We start from the raw sequence: 17436 nt of genomic DNA, 5'->3' as shown, positions 1-17436 counted from the left end.
CACTGAATACTGTGAAATACTAAAAACTGAAATACTGAGTCACACTGAATATTGATTTGAGACTGAATACAGTAACATACTGAATACTGAGGTCCAATGAGTAACATGGTGGATTGAGTTAAACTGAATACTGTGAACTACTCAAACTGTGAAAGACTGAATACTCTGAAACACTGTGTGATTACTGTAATATAGTTATGTTTTTCCCGTTTAGTATCGTTCCCAAAGAATTGATTGTGGATAAAAAAAACTGTTTCAGTAGTTTGATTTATATCACCTGGAATACACATTAAAAAACACGATTTATGAAAATTAATAAAAATTGAGATATGTGTTTTTGCAAATGAAGTCTTGAAATATTTTTTAGTCTGCAGCTGAAGCTTTGAAATACTGACGTACATAAATAATTGTTAACTCATGGTCCAACTTTTTTAGTAGAAAATAAAATCCCTCACAGCTATGACAAACCATTACTGCTAAACCTATAGCTCATATTCACTATAATAGCACTAATAAAGAAAATGCTCTCCTGCTTTCCTCTCCCCTCTGAATTCACCGCATTGATTAATGATCCTCAGTGTTCCGACTAATACAGTTTATTGTCTCATTAAGCTACAACAAACTTTGGTTCTCACAGGGAACTGTAACAGTCTCCATTATGGATTGGGTCATTATTGCTAAAATAAACTGCCCCTGTTTTGCCAGCTTCTACTCATATAGGTCCAGCCAAATAAGAAGTGCTCTCTGTTATGGATGAAAGGGATACACACACTCCTGCTGCTCCTGTAGCTGTTCATATGATTCCTTCCTTTGAGTGAAAACATGAGGAAAATCATACCTTCATAAGAAAATCACTGAATCCATATGGATTAAACAGTGGAAAAAAATCCTTTTTGAAAACACTCAAATTAAGAAAAGCTGCTTGGGAAAAGGCCATTTTCACCGGAGAAAACTTTTACTGGAAGGTTTTAAACACTTTCGTGTTGATTCTGATTACATTTGTGGATATGTTGTCAATCACTATGTCAGATTAATATTCTGTGAAAATCATGTTAACAATTAGGCTACAGGAGTATATTTGATAGCAATGTGCATATAACTACAATGGGCATGCCTAATCATTTTGTGAAATAAAATCTTTTGTTTATAAGCACAGGGGAAAGTAAAAATTTAAGTCTAATCAGCAAACTAAATACTGTAAATGAATACTCCATAACTAATATTGTTACTGCTGTACACCATCTTGTGGAGGCCTTAAAAACTACAACTAAAATAGTCCTAAAAAATGGAGTGACGTGTAAACCTGATCAAAGTATGAATGTTTGAAAAGATAATGCAGTATTACACATAAAATGATCAGTGCTTGTACAACTAAATAAATTGTGCTTGTTTTAGATTGACCATTAAATATTTAGAGTTTATTCATTGCCTTTTACGTTTTTTGAAGAAGAACTTTTCCTAAACTAGATGACATTTACAAACATGAAATTCACAAAAGTAAAAGTTCCAAGCTTTTCCAATGATAACAGCAATATACAATAGGGAGTTGATACTATGTAGTAAATGCTTGGAGTAAACTGTAGACCTACAGTGTGACGAAATCCCTTCTTTTTCACCTTTGGACCAGGACTCCCTCCAGGTGGTACACTAGATAAAACAAATTAGGCTTTTGTGGCCACATGGTGCTAACAAATTGGCGGGTTTATAGTTTGAGCCAGCACAAATAATGAACACTGGCCAACAGCTGCTCATACAAACTGAGGCCAAGTGACTTACTCATTACCCATCTCAAAGTGGTACACAAAACATCAACAGCCCCTCTTGCCGGTTCAGTAACCATTGGAAACATGGGGAGTGAGCTGTGTTTTGGGCCTGGCTGGAAGAACTGAATGATACTAATGCAAAAGACTTACATCTTTTTGCACTTTGTTACTGTGAGTGCCAGCAAGTGGATGGTAAAGCTTTGTATCTATAAAAGTGTAACGGAGGACTCCAGAATACATATCTTTATAAATCATACTTTACTTTCTACATGTCTTACCTCTAAAAACTGGCATTACTGGTTGTCTGGCATCACTAGCCTATTTCACAATTTCCCAACTGTTGAGCCTTGTTTATTGTTAATGGCCAAACTCTTGATGTGGGCAGGTCTGGATGGAGGTACCTGTCTCAACTTTGGAGTGGTCGGTCCTCTCTGTCACCTTCTCCTGGCTGATGAGGTAATCAACGATCCGTACGCCGATTGGCGACTCGGTGTGGTTCCACTCCATGATGACCAATGAGCTGCTGGGCTCGTAGGTGTAAGAAAGTTTCAGCCTGGCAACAGAGTGACAGAGATGCAAAATCACACCACTGAGTGAAAAATGCTGTCAGCAAACTGGTCCCATTACTGTAATTGACAGCTGCTGACATTATAGCCTGTGTTCGACAAAACTGCAACCCAATGAAAACACATTCTGCAATGTCACAAACACTCTTGTCAACAGGAAATATAGCCATTTATCCCTAATGTCTAACTTGACTTACTCTTGAGTGGTTGTCCGCAGCTGTATGGCATCAAGACCCATGTGTACAGAGTTTTCATGGCAACCAATCAATACAGTAGATCATTTCATTGATTAGCACATCCAAACGGGACAGGAGAGATAAATCAATGGTCGCTGTAATGTTCGGTTGCAAAGAAATTCTGCGTACACATGGAACCTGATGGCACATAACACGAGAGCACTGCAGCAGGAGATAGAGCTCTGCCAGGAAAATGATGGATGGTACTTACCACAGCCCATCTCAGAGTAATGTGCTTGGAGAAGGTAATATTATTCTGAGTTACTAACATAGGTTGAGGAAGCGGGGCGCAGGTGGGCAGTCCATCTGTGCCAAAAGCACTGGAATCACACCGACACCAATCATCGATAACATCTCCCTTCCCTGAACACCATAGCATGCTCATCATCGCCTCCTGAAGAGCCTATGGAGAGAGAAAGACACAGGCACCAGACAGACAAAAAACAAAAAGGTGAATGCCTAAATTCAAAGAACATGTAATTTTGGAACATAAAGTATGTGAACAGTACTGTATTCTCATATCATTTTACAGTCATATATTATAGCTTTTGTGTCATTATGTTGATATTAAAATTGATTCCTTGAAGTGATCTCCCTTGTTCTTACTTGGTACAGAGTATAGTATTTTGATTTCACAAAATGTAATGTTACACTCAAACAGTTGATAGGAATACATGTTTTTACATGAGAAATGGTCTTTCCAAGGTTTTCCAATTTTAATTCATATGTGGGTTTACAGGGCATTTTTCTTCCAAATTACACACAGAGAGCAATTGTAGGCCATGAAATCTGACATCTCAATAACTATTAGGGATTCAAAGAAGAACTGATACAAGAGTCAGATACTTGGCTACATCGATACAAAACCACAAAATATATGCAAAATCCATCAAAAAAAGATAGGCTATCAAAAAACATTTTTTTCACAACCCTTCCCTGCTCCCGTGCCTCTAAAATGTGTGTGTCTGTGACTCCTGCTAGGTACTTATATTCCCAAATAACAAAGCCACTTTGAGCCTTCTACTGTCCAACTTTGCCTGAAACCTCTACACTGCCACCTCTACATTTGCAGTCCTCAAAACCTGTAACAGAAGTGATGGAAGATTCACGTAAAAGTAGCAATACCACACTATAAAATACTTAATTACAAGTTAAAGTTCTGCATTCAAATTTTCACTTAAGTCATGTACCTTAAGTATCAAAAGTAAGATTAGCCTACTCATTATGAACAATATTAATATCATTATCATTCTAAGCTGTACTTTGCTGTAGTGGGTTGAGGTACAGCTAACTGCTTCATATACTGTTTAGGTTTAATTTACAATAATGAATCATATGTGATAAACATATCTTGTGTTTTGTATATGAAATCTAATCTGAGGAGTAACTAGTAACTATGTGTACAGCAGCTAAATATGGAGTTAAAATAAAAAATAAAAATAAAAATAAATAGTCAGGTAAAGTACAATATCTCAAAACTTGAGTGAATGTACTTATTTACTTTCCAACACTGCACAACAGTATGATAAAATGTGTCTGTGGCACCACAAACTTTGCTACTTATACCACGTGACGTAAGCCCCGACAGTAAAACTAACAGCTGGAATTCAGTCAACATGCCGTGCGTAATGCTAGCATTAGCAGCTAACGTTACTGTCAAAGCATGACCCCAAACTCTTTCTGATTGGAGGCAATAAACTGAAGCTATGAGCTTTTTAAAAATATTATTAATTGAGCCTATAAAGCATTATTAAAAGATCACATTTAGATGGATGTTTAGATATATGACTCTGACCTGGAAACTGATTTTAACAATACCTAGCGACACAGTTAGCAGTGTTTTAGTAAAAGACAAAACAAAACAAAAAAACATCCTTCTTAGCAACTGGCCCAAAACTAACCCAGTAACAATTCATCTGTATTGTTTTCGTATCAGATCATTGACTATTCATCTAGATGTATTGAATTGTCAGAAATAGATATAGATGCACACCTGCAGTACCTATATTCAATAATGATACTGACAAGTGCAAGCCAAAAAGCTAAAATCTACATTCATACAAAATGTTGTCTGTACATTGTATCTTCATCAGTAGCTTCACAGACAAGTACTGGCAACCTCCAAATAGCCTTTGTCAATAACAGCAGCTGTATCCATCTGGAAGCCTGAGGGTGGATGGCACCGTATCGACCTTTACTCCTGCTGGAGGAGTAGAAGCAGTATCGACCTTCAGTGTCAATATGTAGTCAAATAAGTCACAGCACCGTATGGCAGATTATGGCACAGCATCCTCCAATCTGAGTAAGGCAAAAAGACTTCCCTATAAGGTGCTCTGTTCATTTTTTTTTGTATTAGTAGCTGTGGTCCTTGCACATTAATCTAGTTTAGATGATAAAATGGTGGAAAAGTTTACTTTCTCCAGATCAAAGTAAAACTTAGATTTTACTGAACAAAGGATGACAAGGACATTGGACAGCAAATCGTTCCTTTAATCATTCACTGTAGAGGTAAGTGAGATAATCCAGTTAAGGAGGATGAGAGAAGATGCAGCCACCAATTTTGAGGGTGTAACAGAAAATGACATAATGGGTGCTGCTAGAAATTGGTGCTTTCAGACAGTAGACAGTCCCAGATAGTTACTGTAAGGACAAACACAAAAAAAACACACCTGGTAAGTCTCATTGTTAGACACCAACTCATAGATGGGCGCTGCCTTGGTGATCTGCAGTAAGACGGGCTCGGACTGCTGCCGCCCTTGTGCTGCCCTTGGGCTCATGTGGCAGAGGTGGCAGGAGCGAGGGCACTGGCCCTGGCTGGAGCAGTCCATGCGGACGCCAGCCGCCATGCGCTTGGCACCCGTGTCCAGCAGACTGGCAATGTATGCAGGATAGGTCAGTGTCCTGGGCTCCTTGTCACGCTCCTCTGACTCCTCTGAAGGTGAGTTACCTGTATGGACAGATGATAGGAAATTGGTTTGTCGGCTGATTATTAAAAAAAACAAAAGGCAATTCTAAAGAGATTTTATTTATTCATGTAATTCATGTTTCATTCATGATTTGTGATTTGTGTTTATTCGTATTACTGATACTCATATAAACTAGATAAATGGTGAGGTCACATGATCCTCATAATGAAACAAGGGACTGAGGGAATGAAAAAGCTGAACTGAGAGAATATTTCCTTCCTCTGTAGCAGCATGGAAAAAACTACAAAGCATTAATACGTTCCCACATTCCGATATCTCCCTTTTGGAGACTTTTCTTTTTTAGCTTTTCTACAGCACAGCCAGAATACACGAGCAGGAGTATAAATATTAGTGCCACAGCTACAACTACAAAGAGGTGTTGGTGGTGTTCCTTCTAGCACAGAAGGTGAATAGGGGGAAGGGGAAGATCTGTTCTGAACAATGAAATGTTTACATTGTATAAAGATGATGATTGCTAATATATAATAGGTTGTTGTTGACCTTAATGATTTTTTTCCCTGCCCAGGTTATAAAGTTTGATGAAACGTCCCAAAACAATAACAACAGAGAAAGATACAGAAACCAAGGAAGCTAAATCAAGGCTAGTCTCCTTATTCACACGGTAACAATAGAGTGCACATAATGTTCTTCATTCAAATACTACTTAAATGTTCTTTCCTCCACAGCACTTATGCAGTTAGCTTAGTTATTCATTTTTGTTACATTTTTATTCAAAGTAAGTGGTATCCAATGCACAATTGTTAGCAGCACTGATTTTATCAAAGACCTTGGTATGGTATGGTTACCATTGACCTTCTGCAGGCATCTGATACCTGAACAAAACATTGTGTCTGTAATAAACTCTACTGAAGTTGTGCGGGAATTCAACCTTGGTATGGTTTGGGTTTAAATAAATACTTCATCGCCATGGTTACTATAATAATTACATGGTTGACATTAGGGTACGATCACAGGCATGGTTTGAAAGAAGAAATATTGACTTGTGGTCGGAAACGAGAAAAAAACAGCAATGTCAGTGATCAGAGCAAGTTCTGATCTAGAACAAAGGAGATAGCAATTGGTTGGTAAGTGTTTTTGACACTTTGTTTCTGAGTTTGATTCAGATTAAGGCTGTTGTCAGGCTTCGCTGGGGCAGTGTGCTTCCTGGTTTCACCCTCTGAGTTTCGATAGGTGGCTCAGCTGACGCAGGTTGCACCCTCTGTTGTGGCTTTGTTGTGAAAATATGAAAGGGGCGGGATTGTTCACTGAAAGCCTATAAAGAGAGATTGATCTAAGCTTCAAGCAGAAGCGGGTTTAAGGTTTACGTGGCCTTGATTGCTCGGTCATGTCCATTTGCCCTGTACAACATCAGGAAGATTAGACTCCACCTGTCTGAGCATGCAGCACAACTCCTGGAACAGGGTCTCGCAATATCATGCGTTGACTACTGCAACTCCTTACTGGCGGGTCTCCCAACATGCACATTCAAACCTCTGCAGATTACCCAAAACGCGGCAGCGCATTTAGTCTTCAACCAGCCTAAAACAGCACATGTCACTCCGGTGTTGATATCCCTCCACTGGCTCCCAGTTGCTGTCCACATCAAATTCAAAACCCTGACACTGATTTACCAAACAGCAACTAAAACGGCTCCCGCCTACCTGAACTCCCTCATTCAGGTCTTCACTCCCTCCCGCTCACTCTGCCAATGAAAGGTGCCTGGTACCACCACTACAACAGGGCCCTAAGTCACTAGCCAGACTCTTCTCCTCTGTAGTTAACTGGTGTTGGACCGAGTTACCAAACTCCATTTGATCTGCAGAGTCCCTCTCATTCTTTAAGAAAAAGCTAAAGACCCTAAAGACCCAACTCTTCTGTACCTAATGGAAAAAAAAATCCACTTCTATGCACTCTATGCATTGCCTTTATGCACTGCCTCATGGCACCTATGTCCTATCTGACCTGAACTTAACTTTGTGGCACTTACTCGCGTTGTTCTCTCCTGACTAGATCCTTGCTTGCATTGTATTAACTCTTGTGTGTGTCGCTTTGGATAAACAAAATTATAATTGTAATGTTGTAACATCTCCAATGTTTTTTTGACCCATCCATTGTGAGAGAGATTAAAATAGTGGTTCATTTGATGTACTTCTTGTATATATTATATATGTTACAAATGTTTTTGAATTAAGGGGTCAATGTTTGCTCTCAATTCAATGTGGTAGTAATGTCACTGTGACACTGTGGTATTAGAAATCCTACTCCTCGGCTGGTTGAACTCTTGAACTTGATTCTATCTGACAGTTGTTTGCTTACCTCTTGGGTTAGCTAGAGATATCTAGCTAGATATCTGAGGCCTACTGCCTTAGAAACTGTGTGGCTCATGAGATACCTAAACAAGCTAAATTTGAAGGGTGTCCTTGTTTGAAGTCTCCAAGATCATCGTATGGCCATACTTGTTTGTCAGGAGGTGTGACAGTTTGTGGAAGTGTCCATTTAGGGACCTCACTGTTTTTAACTTTGCCTCTGTAGAGGTGTAAAGCTGTCTGGTTTGTGTTTGCAATCTTCAGGGAAAGGGCTGGCTGAAAAACATTGTATTTTTGTTTTGTGTTTTTGTATTTGGACATTTGTATAATTGTTATTGATTGTGTGATGGATTGTACGGTATCTAGAACTGCTTCAACTAGTAACAATGTTTAATGCTTTTGTGTCTTTGTGTGTTCTTGAGTGAGCCATGAAAAAATTTCGAGGGCACCATCCACCCAAACTTCTTGCCTCAAGGTGAAATTTCCTTGCTATAAATTTAAGAGAAGATGTTTTCAATTCCTTGTATTTTGTTCTATATTTATTATTAGATGGTTACAGTATGGAAGTTTCAAGTGGGATTCACTGCCAGGCAAGCAGAACTACACATGTTTTCTGGGCAAAAACAATACACCATTCATCCAAAAGGCACCATATTTTTCAGATTACACTTGTGGAGCTTCTTTTTTGGAAAATGTTAAAAATTAGGTGTTAGGAGTTTTGTATGCACCAGATTCCTTAAAAGTTGAAAAAGTTTGTTGAGATTAACTTTTGTATTATGTAAATATGTGAATCAATTATGCCCCATTAAATGTTTTGTCTCAGACGGAATAAGGAAGTGAGAGAGGGAGAGGGCAGCTGTAGCCCACAGTCGATGGTTCAATCCCTGGCTCCTCCAGTCTGCATGTCTAAGTGTCCTTGGGCAAGATACTGAACTCCAAATTGCTCCCCAGATTTCTCCCACCATTGGTGTGTGAGTGTGTGTGTGAATGGGTGAATATAGAAAAATTATGGGGTGCTTTGGATCGGAAGCGCTGTATTGCTCCTGATGAGCAGGTTGGCACCTTGCATGCAGTCTCTGCCATCAGTGTATTAGTGTATGAATGTGTGGGTAAATGGGTGAATGTTGGCATGTACTGTAAAGCGCTTTGAGTGCTTGATAAGACTAGAAAGGCGCTATATAAATGCAATCCATTTATTTTTCTTTTTAAAAGCAGGCATTTTTCAGATGACCATTTTGGGAGACTGCTCGGCTGTGAGCAAACACAGGCAATTTAAAAGCTCAAGCACCAATTAGGGTATGGGCTTGTTGCACGAACTGCCTTTTGATGGAATACAACACAGGTTTATGAGCCATGGGATAATGGGAAAAAATGCATGTGCATGCTCAGGGACCGGCACACGTGTACAATAATGACAGCAAAGCCAATTCTTCCTTATATGTCTAATGCTAATATGTCTTGTGCATTACTGTTTTTTTAATGTAACTTGTGAATTGTGTTTCCTCTGCAAATTCCTTTTCTTTTACTTCAGTGGAACAGATGTACTGTATGTCTAGATCACAGTATATTATTGAATTTCCTTTTAGTATCAATGTACTTTAAGCTGTATGGTTTGTAAGATGAGGAGTCATCTAAAATTAAAGTTAAACTATTCATGTAAATTGGGATAAACACACAAATCCTCACATTTAATATCTCAAAACAAGCTCTATCTCTCATACCTCTACTGTAATTTTAGAATAGCCCACCATTTCTAAGACCAAACACTTGCAATACTGCAGGTAATTTCTTCCACTTCAGAATTTATGAGGACAAACAATAATTTGTGTCTGTCTAGCTTAGACAATAACTTAACAAAACAACAAAGCAGTCAAATATAAAGGCCAGTTAGAGAGCATCAGAATGTCTCTGCATGCTTGTGTGTGGATGTGTACGTGCATGTACATATGTGTTTAGTGTATGTGTGTCCCTGGGTGTGGGTGACTTGTCATTAAAAAGAGATTAAGAATGTAAGTGTAGCAATAACCATACTTAGGGTTTGCTTTTGCGTGGGTGTGTTAGTAATTAACACCTTGTTGATTATACCTCATCACCCACGTATTTGAAACTACAAACACCTCACTTCATTCAGTCTGACACCTACTGAGTCATTAACTTTTATCGGTTTTCCAAGTAATGTCATGATTGGCAAGTTACAGTAAGTTTAATTCAGCTTAATAAAGGATGATTAAGTTTCTGTTGAGGCAAGAAAGAGGAACACTCAGGAAAATACAGCATCATTCTTAAGGCATTCAGTTTGTTTACTCAGGCCAGTGTGAAAAGGGCAGTTTGGGTCTCAGTTAATTGAAAATACTTGCTCTGTGTATATTAACCTAAATCACTGTTTCCTTAGCTGAGGGTCCTGACCCCCATTAGGGGTCACTCAAAGCTTCACATGGAGTTGAAAGGCCCTCTTGATTTTATGGGGTGTGAGAAAAAAAACGTTTTTTGTTAATATGTCTCAGCATGTAATTCATTTTTATGAAGAAAACATATACATTTTGTTATTTTAAAGTTGATATCTTTACTTATATATATATATATATATAAAATCTTGCAAAGATAAAGTTGCGGCGACATGAGCATAAGCTGTATTCACAGATCCTTCCCTCTCTGCTAAGTTAGTGTAGCAAGCCAGTTAAACAGCCTCATCTTGCATTACAAAAGTAAAACAACCAAAGAGCTACTGGAACAATGTCCAAGTGTGAGGGAACACTGAATGTGTCAAAAAGAAGCCTATTATATGAACTTAGAAAATAATAATAGAGATATAGTGAATTGTATAAAAAGTTCCTAAGAATGTAACTGGGGGTTGTCAGTGTTGGTAAGATAGGGGCCCCTTAAGGAAAAAGGTTGACCTAAATCATCAGTGGGTATTAAATAAAAGCACATATAGTCACTATATGTAGAATTTTTCTTTCAATGTCATATATGACAATAGCATATAGATTTTTGTAAAAATTAATCTCAGAGCCCCTGGGTCAGATCTCTTTTGATACTACCACTGGGGGGCACCAAAGTCATACAGGTTCAAGTCCTATACATGGTGACTTTAATGTTGGAAAATCAGCTTGGTCAAATCTAACAAATAGAAAGGGATATCTGTTTGAGCATTCCTCATAACCACCACTAAAAGATACTAACACATGACGACCAATGCTTTCTGTCCAAAACACTGTAACAAAGTAAACAAAACAGCAACACAAACCAGTGGTTTACATTTGAAAGCTGCTGAGACAGAGAAAGAAAGAAGCCAAATGAATACCTGCATGTGTATGTATAGGTGTATATCTCTGTATACATCCCACAAAACCAGAACATTCCAGGTCCAATAATATTGCTCACTTGTTATTCCCTTGTAACTCTCTGTGCATGCATGAATGCATGCTTGAATGTTTGTGTCTTTGACAATGTTAGCATGCAGCTTCGATACCTTGTGTATAGGTCACTGAGACTAATCGACAGATAAGCCCTTACTAATTAGAGGGATGTGTAGGTAAATGAGGTCTGATCAAGAGGCCAATCACATCAGGGGAGAATGACATCAAACTCTGGACGTTCACACATCTTTACCTCTAAGTGGTGTTGGTGTGTGTGTGTTTACACTGTACTGGGTATTCCTCATGTTGTGGGGATGTGAATCTGTTTACACATTGTTGTGGGGACTCGCCTCCCTTATGGGAACAAAAGCAAGTCCCCTTCATGTAAATCATTAATTTGAGGGCGAAGACTTGGTTTAAAGTTAAGGTTAGTTTAGAGTTATGTTAAGATTAGTGTAAGGGATAAGGTAAGGCAAGTAGTGGTTATGGTTAGGATAAGTCTCTAGGAAATGAATGTAAGTCAATGTAATGTCCTCTGAAGTGATGGAAACTCTGTGTGTGTGTGTGCGTGTGTGTGTGTGAGAGTGCAACACACCCACGACAGAGGCACTCTGCAGGCCCTGACTCTACCCGACTAATCAAAGGCAATAAAGAGGAAGATTAGGCTTTTGTTTGTGGTGTGTTTAAGTGGGTGGGTAGAAGTAAATCAATGGGAAATACAGAGATAAAGGAAAAGAAAAAACAGCCAGCAGTTTGAGATAACTGAAATGCAGAACCTTGTTGTGTAAGTGCATGTGTACAAGCGCACCCACAGCCTTGAATTCTACCAAAGATGTCAATGTCCTTGCACTCCTGAACAGCCAAACTCGAATCTATCCTTGTCAAACTGGCTCACTTCCCACTAATCAGCTCTCATCATTCTATCTTCACTTGCCACCTCCTGGCAGACGGAAATTAAATGTGGCAGTTACATTAGGACAGCTCGGTGCCTTTTAGGGTAAAATAGATTGGCAATGATTAGTTCAGTTTAGTTTTGGTTTAGTTCAGCAGTGTTCAGTGTCAGCTAGAACTGCAGGGGAATATTAAAACGGACGAGCAGCCCTGCCTGAGGACTCCTGATGCTGGTACATTGTCACACAAAGTCCTCTCCACTTCACTTCAAATTTACAGTTTAGAGGTTAATTATATGATATAGATATTGTACAGTAAGAACAACTAACTGTACAGTAAGAATAACTAAGAATAAAAGGCACATTTTTGGTTTTGAACGAAAAAAGCAATGCTTGCACACTGACACAAAGCCAGAAAATGTATTCAAATAGAATAGTTGCATCAGATCTTCATCAGGTCAGAGTGTTTGGAAATGATTACCACACACATTTTTTGAGCTGATGTTAACCAATGCTAGCAAACTTTAGATAGATATTGATGTATAAAGGACATTACTGCGGCAGTTTGCAGAATTTATGACTCTTGTCTACTCTTGTTTACCCTAATCATGCAATTATGGCCACATTGGATGCTACTCAGCAGAATTTAAGTTAGCTTGCTTTAAACATTTGTTCCTATGTTCCTAAGAAGATTTTTTTTCATACATATGTTAAGAGGAGATTCCCTGACAGGCATATTAGGCGTGCAGCATTGTTGCTGCTAGATCTTCCCTGACTTATGACTCACCACATATTTCTTCTACAATCAATAATCTTGGTGACTAGTATTTTCTGTCTATATCGTGATGTACATGTGACTACAAATTTACATGTCGGTCTCATATTTGAATAAGTGCCTGAGTCACTTTTATGAGAAAGTAAAACACTGACACCTTACTGTAAAGGCTGCAGCAGCGCAGGGTAAAATATTGATAGAGAAGGAGAAAATAAATGTGCGTGTTGTACCACCTTCTAAGATACAGTATATGCAGTAAAAGCATGGCTCAATTATCATCTCTTACGCATAAAGAAAATCAAATCAGTTTCATAAAACAATGAAATACTGTGAACGGGCTAAAGATGTAAAACAAAAACCGTGCAGCCACAACAATAATCACATTAGTAGTCACTCCCTCTCAATTTACCCTGACATGAATGGTGGCTATTAATCAAGGCTTCAGCAGCAAAAAAAAAAGTTTGAAAATCCATCACGGATGCAGCGACGGATGAGAGAGAACAGATTGCTGGTGGTGCAACATGGCTACTACAGTATGTAAATCAAATTAACAGGAGAAAAAGAGCACCTGAGCTTTATAAATATGTTAGTTTGCAGCTCAACAACAGATTAAATTCACATCTTTAGAGACAGTTAGTGCATACATCTTGCTGTGTGTGATGCGTTGAGGGACACAGGTGCAAGATGGTGAGCATATTATGGTTTCTCATGCATGGATGTCTCTATGACTACTCGCTTTCCCAAGGTGAACCATGGGTTGTAGCTGTGAGGTATGAATGTTATTCTGTCTAATATTCATGCTGTATTTTTCTGGCACACAAAAGAGAACAAGCGAGCGCCACGCTCTTCTTTGAACTCGACTTAACGTGTCTCTCCCTTTGTCATTCTCTGCCTTTTTTTTTTTTTTTTTGTCTCTTTTTAGAGCGTCTTCCTGATTCTCTGCAACTCTCTCACTCCCTCTCTTATCAGTAAAAAGGCACAATCACACCTTTTTTCACAATTCAAATATATGTGTGGTAGGTGTGAGGGAGGAAAGCTGTAATATAATATTCCTGCTCTGCATCTCCCTGTTAAAACAAGAAAACCTTGCGCCGTTTTTGAATTCTCACTACCTTTTCAAATCTCCCTTGCTCACTTTCTTATCCCCCCCCTCTTTTCTTCTGTCAGTCTTTAGCTCTCTTAAAGTCTAAAAGGCGCATTCACACACTTATCTAAGCATCTAAACTGCTGTCAGCTTCTACACACATACACACACATCTGCTTTTTGGGGAGTCTAATGACTAGCAGTGTATTGCTTGGAAGAAAATAAATCTCCAGGAAAATGCACACACATACAGATATATGCAAGCGCACAAACACACACACACACGCACACACATGTACATACACCCACACACGCATACACACAAGCTCATTAAATGTAATCCATGTTTGACAGCGTCAGACATCTCACAAAGAAAAGTGATGACAAGACAGAATGCAGAAAACGAAGCTCCTTTTTCAGTATCCTCCACTCTGTCCTTTCAGAAACACATTTTGGATCCAATTTTTGCTAGATGCTACTACATTTAATCTATTTCTGACCATGGGGGTTGAAGCACACAGAACCTTTTTGGGCCCATGTGTGTGTGTGTTACTTTTATGTTTGTATACGTATACTTCAATTTTTGAAGTGCTGAAGTGATTTTAGTCCTCACTTTCTCATAGGGTTAACTTTTGGTGAGATGTCGTTAGCTTTGAAGCTAACTTGAGGAAAGTGTCACTTATAGTGATGAACGCATTAGCTAAAAAAGTGAAAAAAAACTCTGACAGACCAACTGTACATTACCTGGCCAGTACCAAACAGCAGATATTTAAAATTAGCAATTAGGTAACTTTCTCCTTCTGATGCTATATTAGCTATTGGCTATTAGAGAGTTGAAAGTTTAACAAGTACTGAGTCTGGTATTGTTCTCAGGAGTTGGTGGACAACAAACCAAACCTAAAAGAAGGGTGAATATTGCATTTACATTTGCCAGAAATGCAGAAAGAGACTCTAAATTAATGCTAATAGTGCTCTAAATAGGCAACTGTTTGCTAACACTTTAGCCATAGCAACTTTATAAGGCAATAATGTCAAAGATGTATGTTTTTTTTATCTCCTGGAGTAGTAAAAATCAACCAATGCAGTTTTAGTATTATGCTTAGTTTGGATTCAGAACTTGGCTTACTGTTAATTAGATTTATACCGTAGGTGAGTTAAGGGTTTAACCTCGACACATGGGTTTAGCTATTTCTTCAGAATTAAAGTCCAACTCAAATCACATTTAGTCATCCCTTTTTACAGTCGAAAATGATGTCAACATGTTTTTTTAAATGTATTATTAATAGTTATTTATTATTAAAAAGAGGAAAGAATGTCTTTGAGGAAATATCATAAATGCAAACTGACGTTGCACTTTTCCTCGGTGAATGTTCGGTGGCTCATTCAACAAGCCAAGGTGAAAGACAAGATGTGTATTTGAAGGAGACTTTAGCAGGAAAGCTAATGCAGATTTTCTCAAAAGAGAACACAGAAGTAGTGATTTACAGAGTATTTCAAAATGTTTCTCCCAACAGAGGGCTTGGACATGGCCTGCAAAGCGGTCTTTGATACCAGCTGAATATCTAATAGGCTGCACTAAATTTGTAAACACAGGACAGATGTATGATGGGAAAGTCGCAGCATGAGCATGTATTGGTATATGTGCTGATCCATGGGTTTGCGTGTGTGTGTGTGTTGGTATGAAGCTGGGGATTTGGGGCTTATTTGACCCATGCAGTACCCAGCAGAGTGACTCATCATCTCTATAGTACACAACAGATGGAGCTCAGAGCTATTCATATTCATATAATACCTCTCCATCCACCACTTCCTCCCACACTTTCCAATGAGAGATAACTCTTGTTCATCCGCCTCTGACTGACTCAAGTCAGTCCTCCTGTTTACAAAATTATACTTTCAAGTCAATAAATGTTTATGGGTATGAGATAGAAAAGAGAAAGAGAGAGTCACGGGGAGGGAAAGACTTTTGCTTTTTTCGTTAATATATTACAGTGTTTTTGAGTGAAAGCCTTTATTTCCTGTCTCTTGCAGCCCTGCGGATCCTCTCCATTATATCGCCTTTCATCAGACCTCTTAGTGAAAAGATGACTCATTAAATCATCATTCATCTGTGTGATCAAAGCACTGTGATTTTAGCCCCTGACACCCTCAGCCTCATTTTTAACCGAGGCTTTTAAACTAAATTGCTGACGTGACACCTCCGTGGGTCCCGTGGCTTTTCCCAGCATGAACCCATCTCTCCATCCTATGTGGAATTACACCGTTTACTGTGACTCCATTAAGTAAGAAGTACCCGCTTTCAGCCACTAGATGATGCTAGTGCACCACTGACACGGCAGCGAGTTTTGGAAACAGCACCTATCAATGTACATGCTCCACTGTTCAGCAGACAAAAAGCAGGGCAAATCACCTAACCTTTTAAATGTTCTTGGCCGAGATGAACATTATATGGTTATGGGATGTAATCATGAGCTCCTGCTGATCTGAATGTCGGAAATCAAAGCGGGCAGTAGCTTAGTAAATGGGAAAGCAGTGAGATGGAAAACTGCATTAAAAAGGGGGAGTTTTAGAGCGATCACGCCTGTTGTATGTAGAGGGAAATAAAGTGATAAACAGAATTAAAGGCTGCAAAGAGGAAACTGAATGACACATAGATAAACAATACTCTGGGTATGCTGTGTGTCTGTCTGTGTGATACATTCTAAACTCCAATCCTGCAAAATGGAATACATCAGAGCGCTTAAACAAATCTGTGTGACAGGCAAATCTTCTCAGATGTGTTGTGCTGTTTTTCCTCCGCTTGCATTTGAAGCGACACCTTCCCTGGCAGCCACACGCCGCTTGTACCTGATAATTCACGGCAGCAGGGTCGACGCTCACCCGTATCCAGCTGAAAGCAAATTGTAAATAGAAAGTGTGCATCTTTCCCTCGCTTGCAAAGCCACACTGAGATTCGGCGTGATTGCTTCTGTGTGGAGGATATAAGCAAAACGGCGAGGCAAAGGGAAGACTTTCATTTGTGACTCTGTGTGTGTGTGTGTGTGAGCGATGGAGGGGCAGGAGCAGTGTGGATTTGTATGTTTTTTTTGTGCAAGTGAGAAACTGATAAGTTGAGATGAATGACAGAGAGTGCAACGTGTGTGTATGTGGGTGGATATGCATTAGCATGTGTATGCTGCGCAGTGTAACAGCACTTGAACTCTCCTGTGAATCCATGTCACCAGCACAATCATCCACTTCAACATGACAATCGCAACCGGCTCACAAACACCCAGGAAGCCGAATATATTAGATATATTTATGTAATGCGTGTATGCAGCCATCTGGAACTTAGCCATTAAAGTCACCTCACAATGTACTAATAAGCTGAGATAAAAGTAACTGCACGATTTAAAAAAAAAAAAAAAAAGCACTGGTGAATAGAGAGGTCATCATTCACCTGAAGGCCTGGGTTTGATGCTCCAGCTGTGAGGCCACATCTGCTGAGGTAT

General features: G+C 39.0%; 1 protein-coding gene across 4 annotated transcripts in view; it reads right to left on the bottom strand.

Annotated features, from left to right (window-relative positions):
- astn1 (astrotactin 1) overlaps positions 1-17436 on the bottom strand; it is a 392569-nt gene that overhangs the window by 47848 nt on the left and 327285 nt on the right. For 3 of the 4 annotated variants that reach the window (XM_042427879.1, XM_042427876.1, XM_042427877.1), the window contains 3 exons: positions 5235-5512; positions 2835-2968; positions 2165-2316 (listed from right to left, as the gene is read on the bottom strand). In XM_042427879.1, the coding sequence (XP_042283813.1) occupies positions 2165-2316; positions 2835-2968; positions 5235-5512 (564 nt within the window). Of the gene's footprint in view, positions 1-817; positions 1648-2164; positions 2317-2834; positions 2969-5234; positions 5513-17436 lie in introns of those variants that run through there. The other variant, XM_042427878.1, reaches the window with a different exon arrangement.

This window comes from Thunnus maccoyii, chromosome 12 (assembly GCF_910596095.1).
Source record: "Thunnus maccoyii chromosome 12, fThuMac1.1, whole genome shotgun sequence".
Lineage (NCBI taxonomy): Eukaryota > Metazoa > Chordata > Actinopteri > Scombriformes > Scombridae > Thunnus > Thunnus maccoyii.
This window is presented reverse-complemented; position numbering and strand designations above follow the sequence as displayed.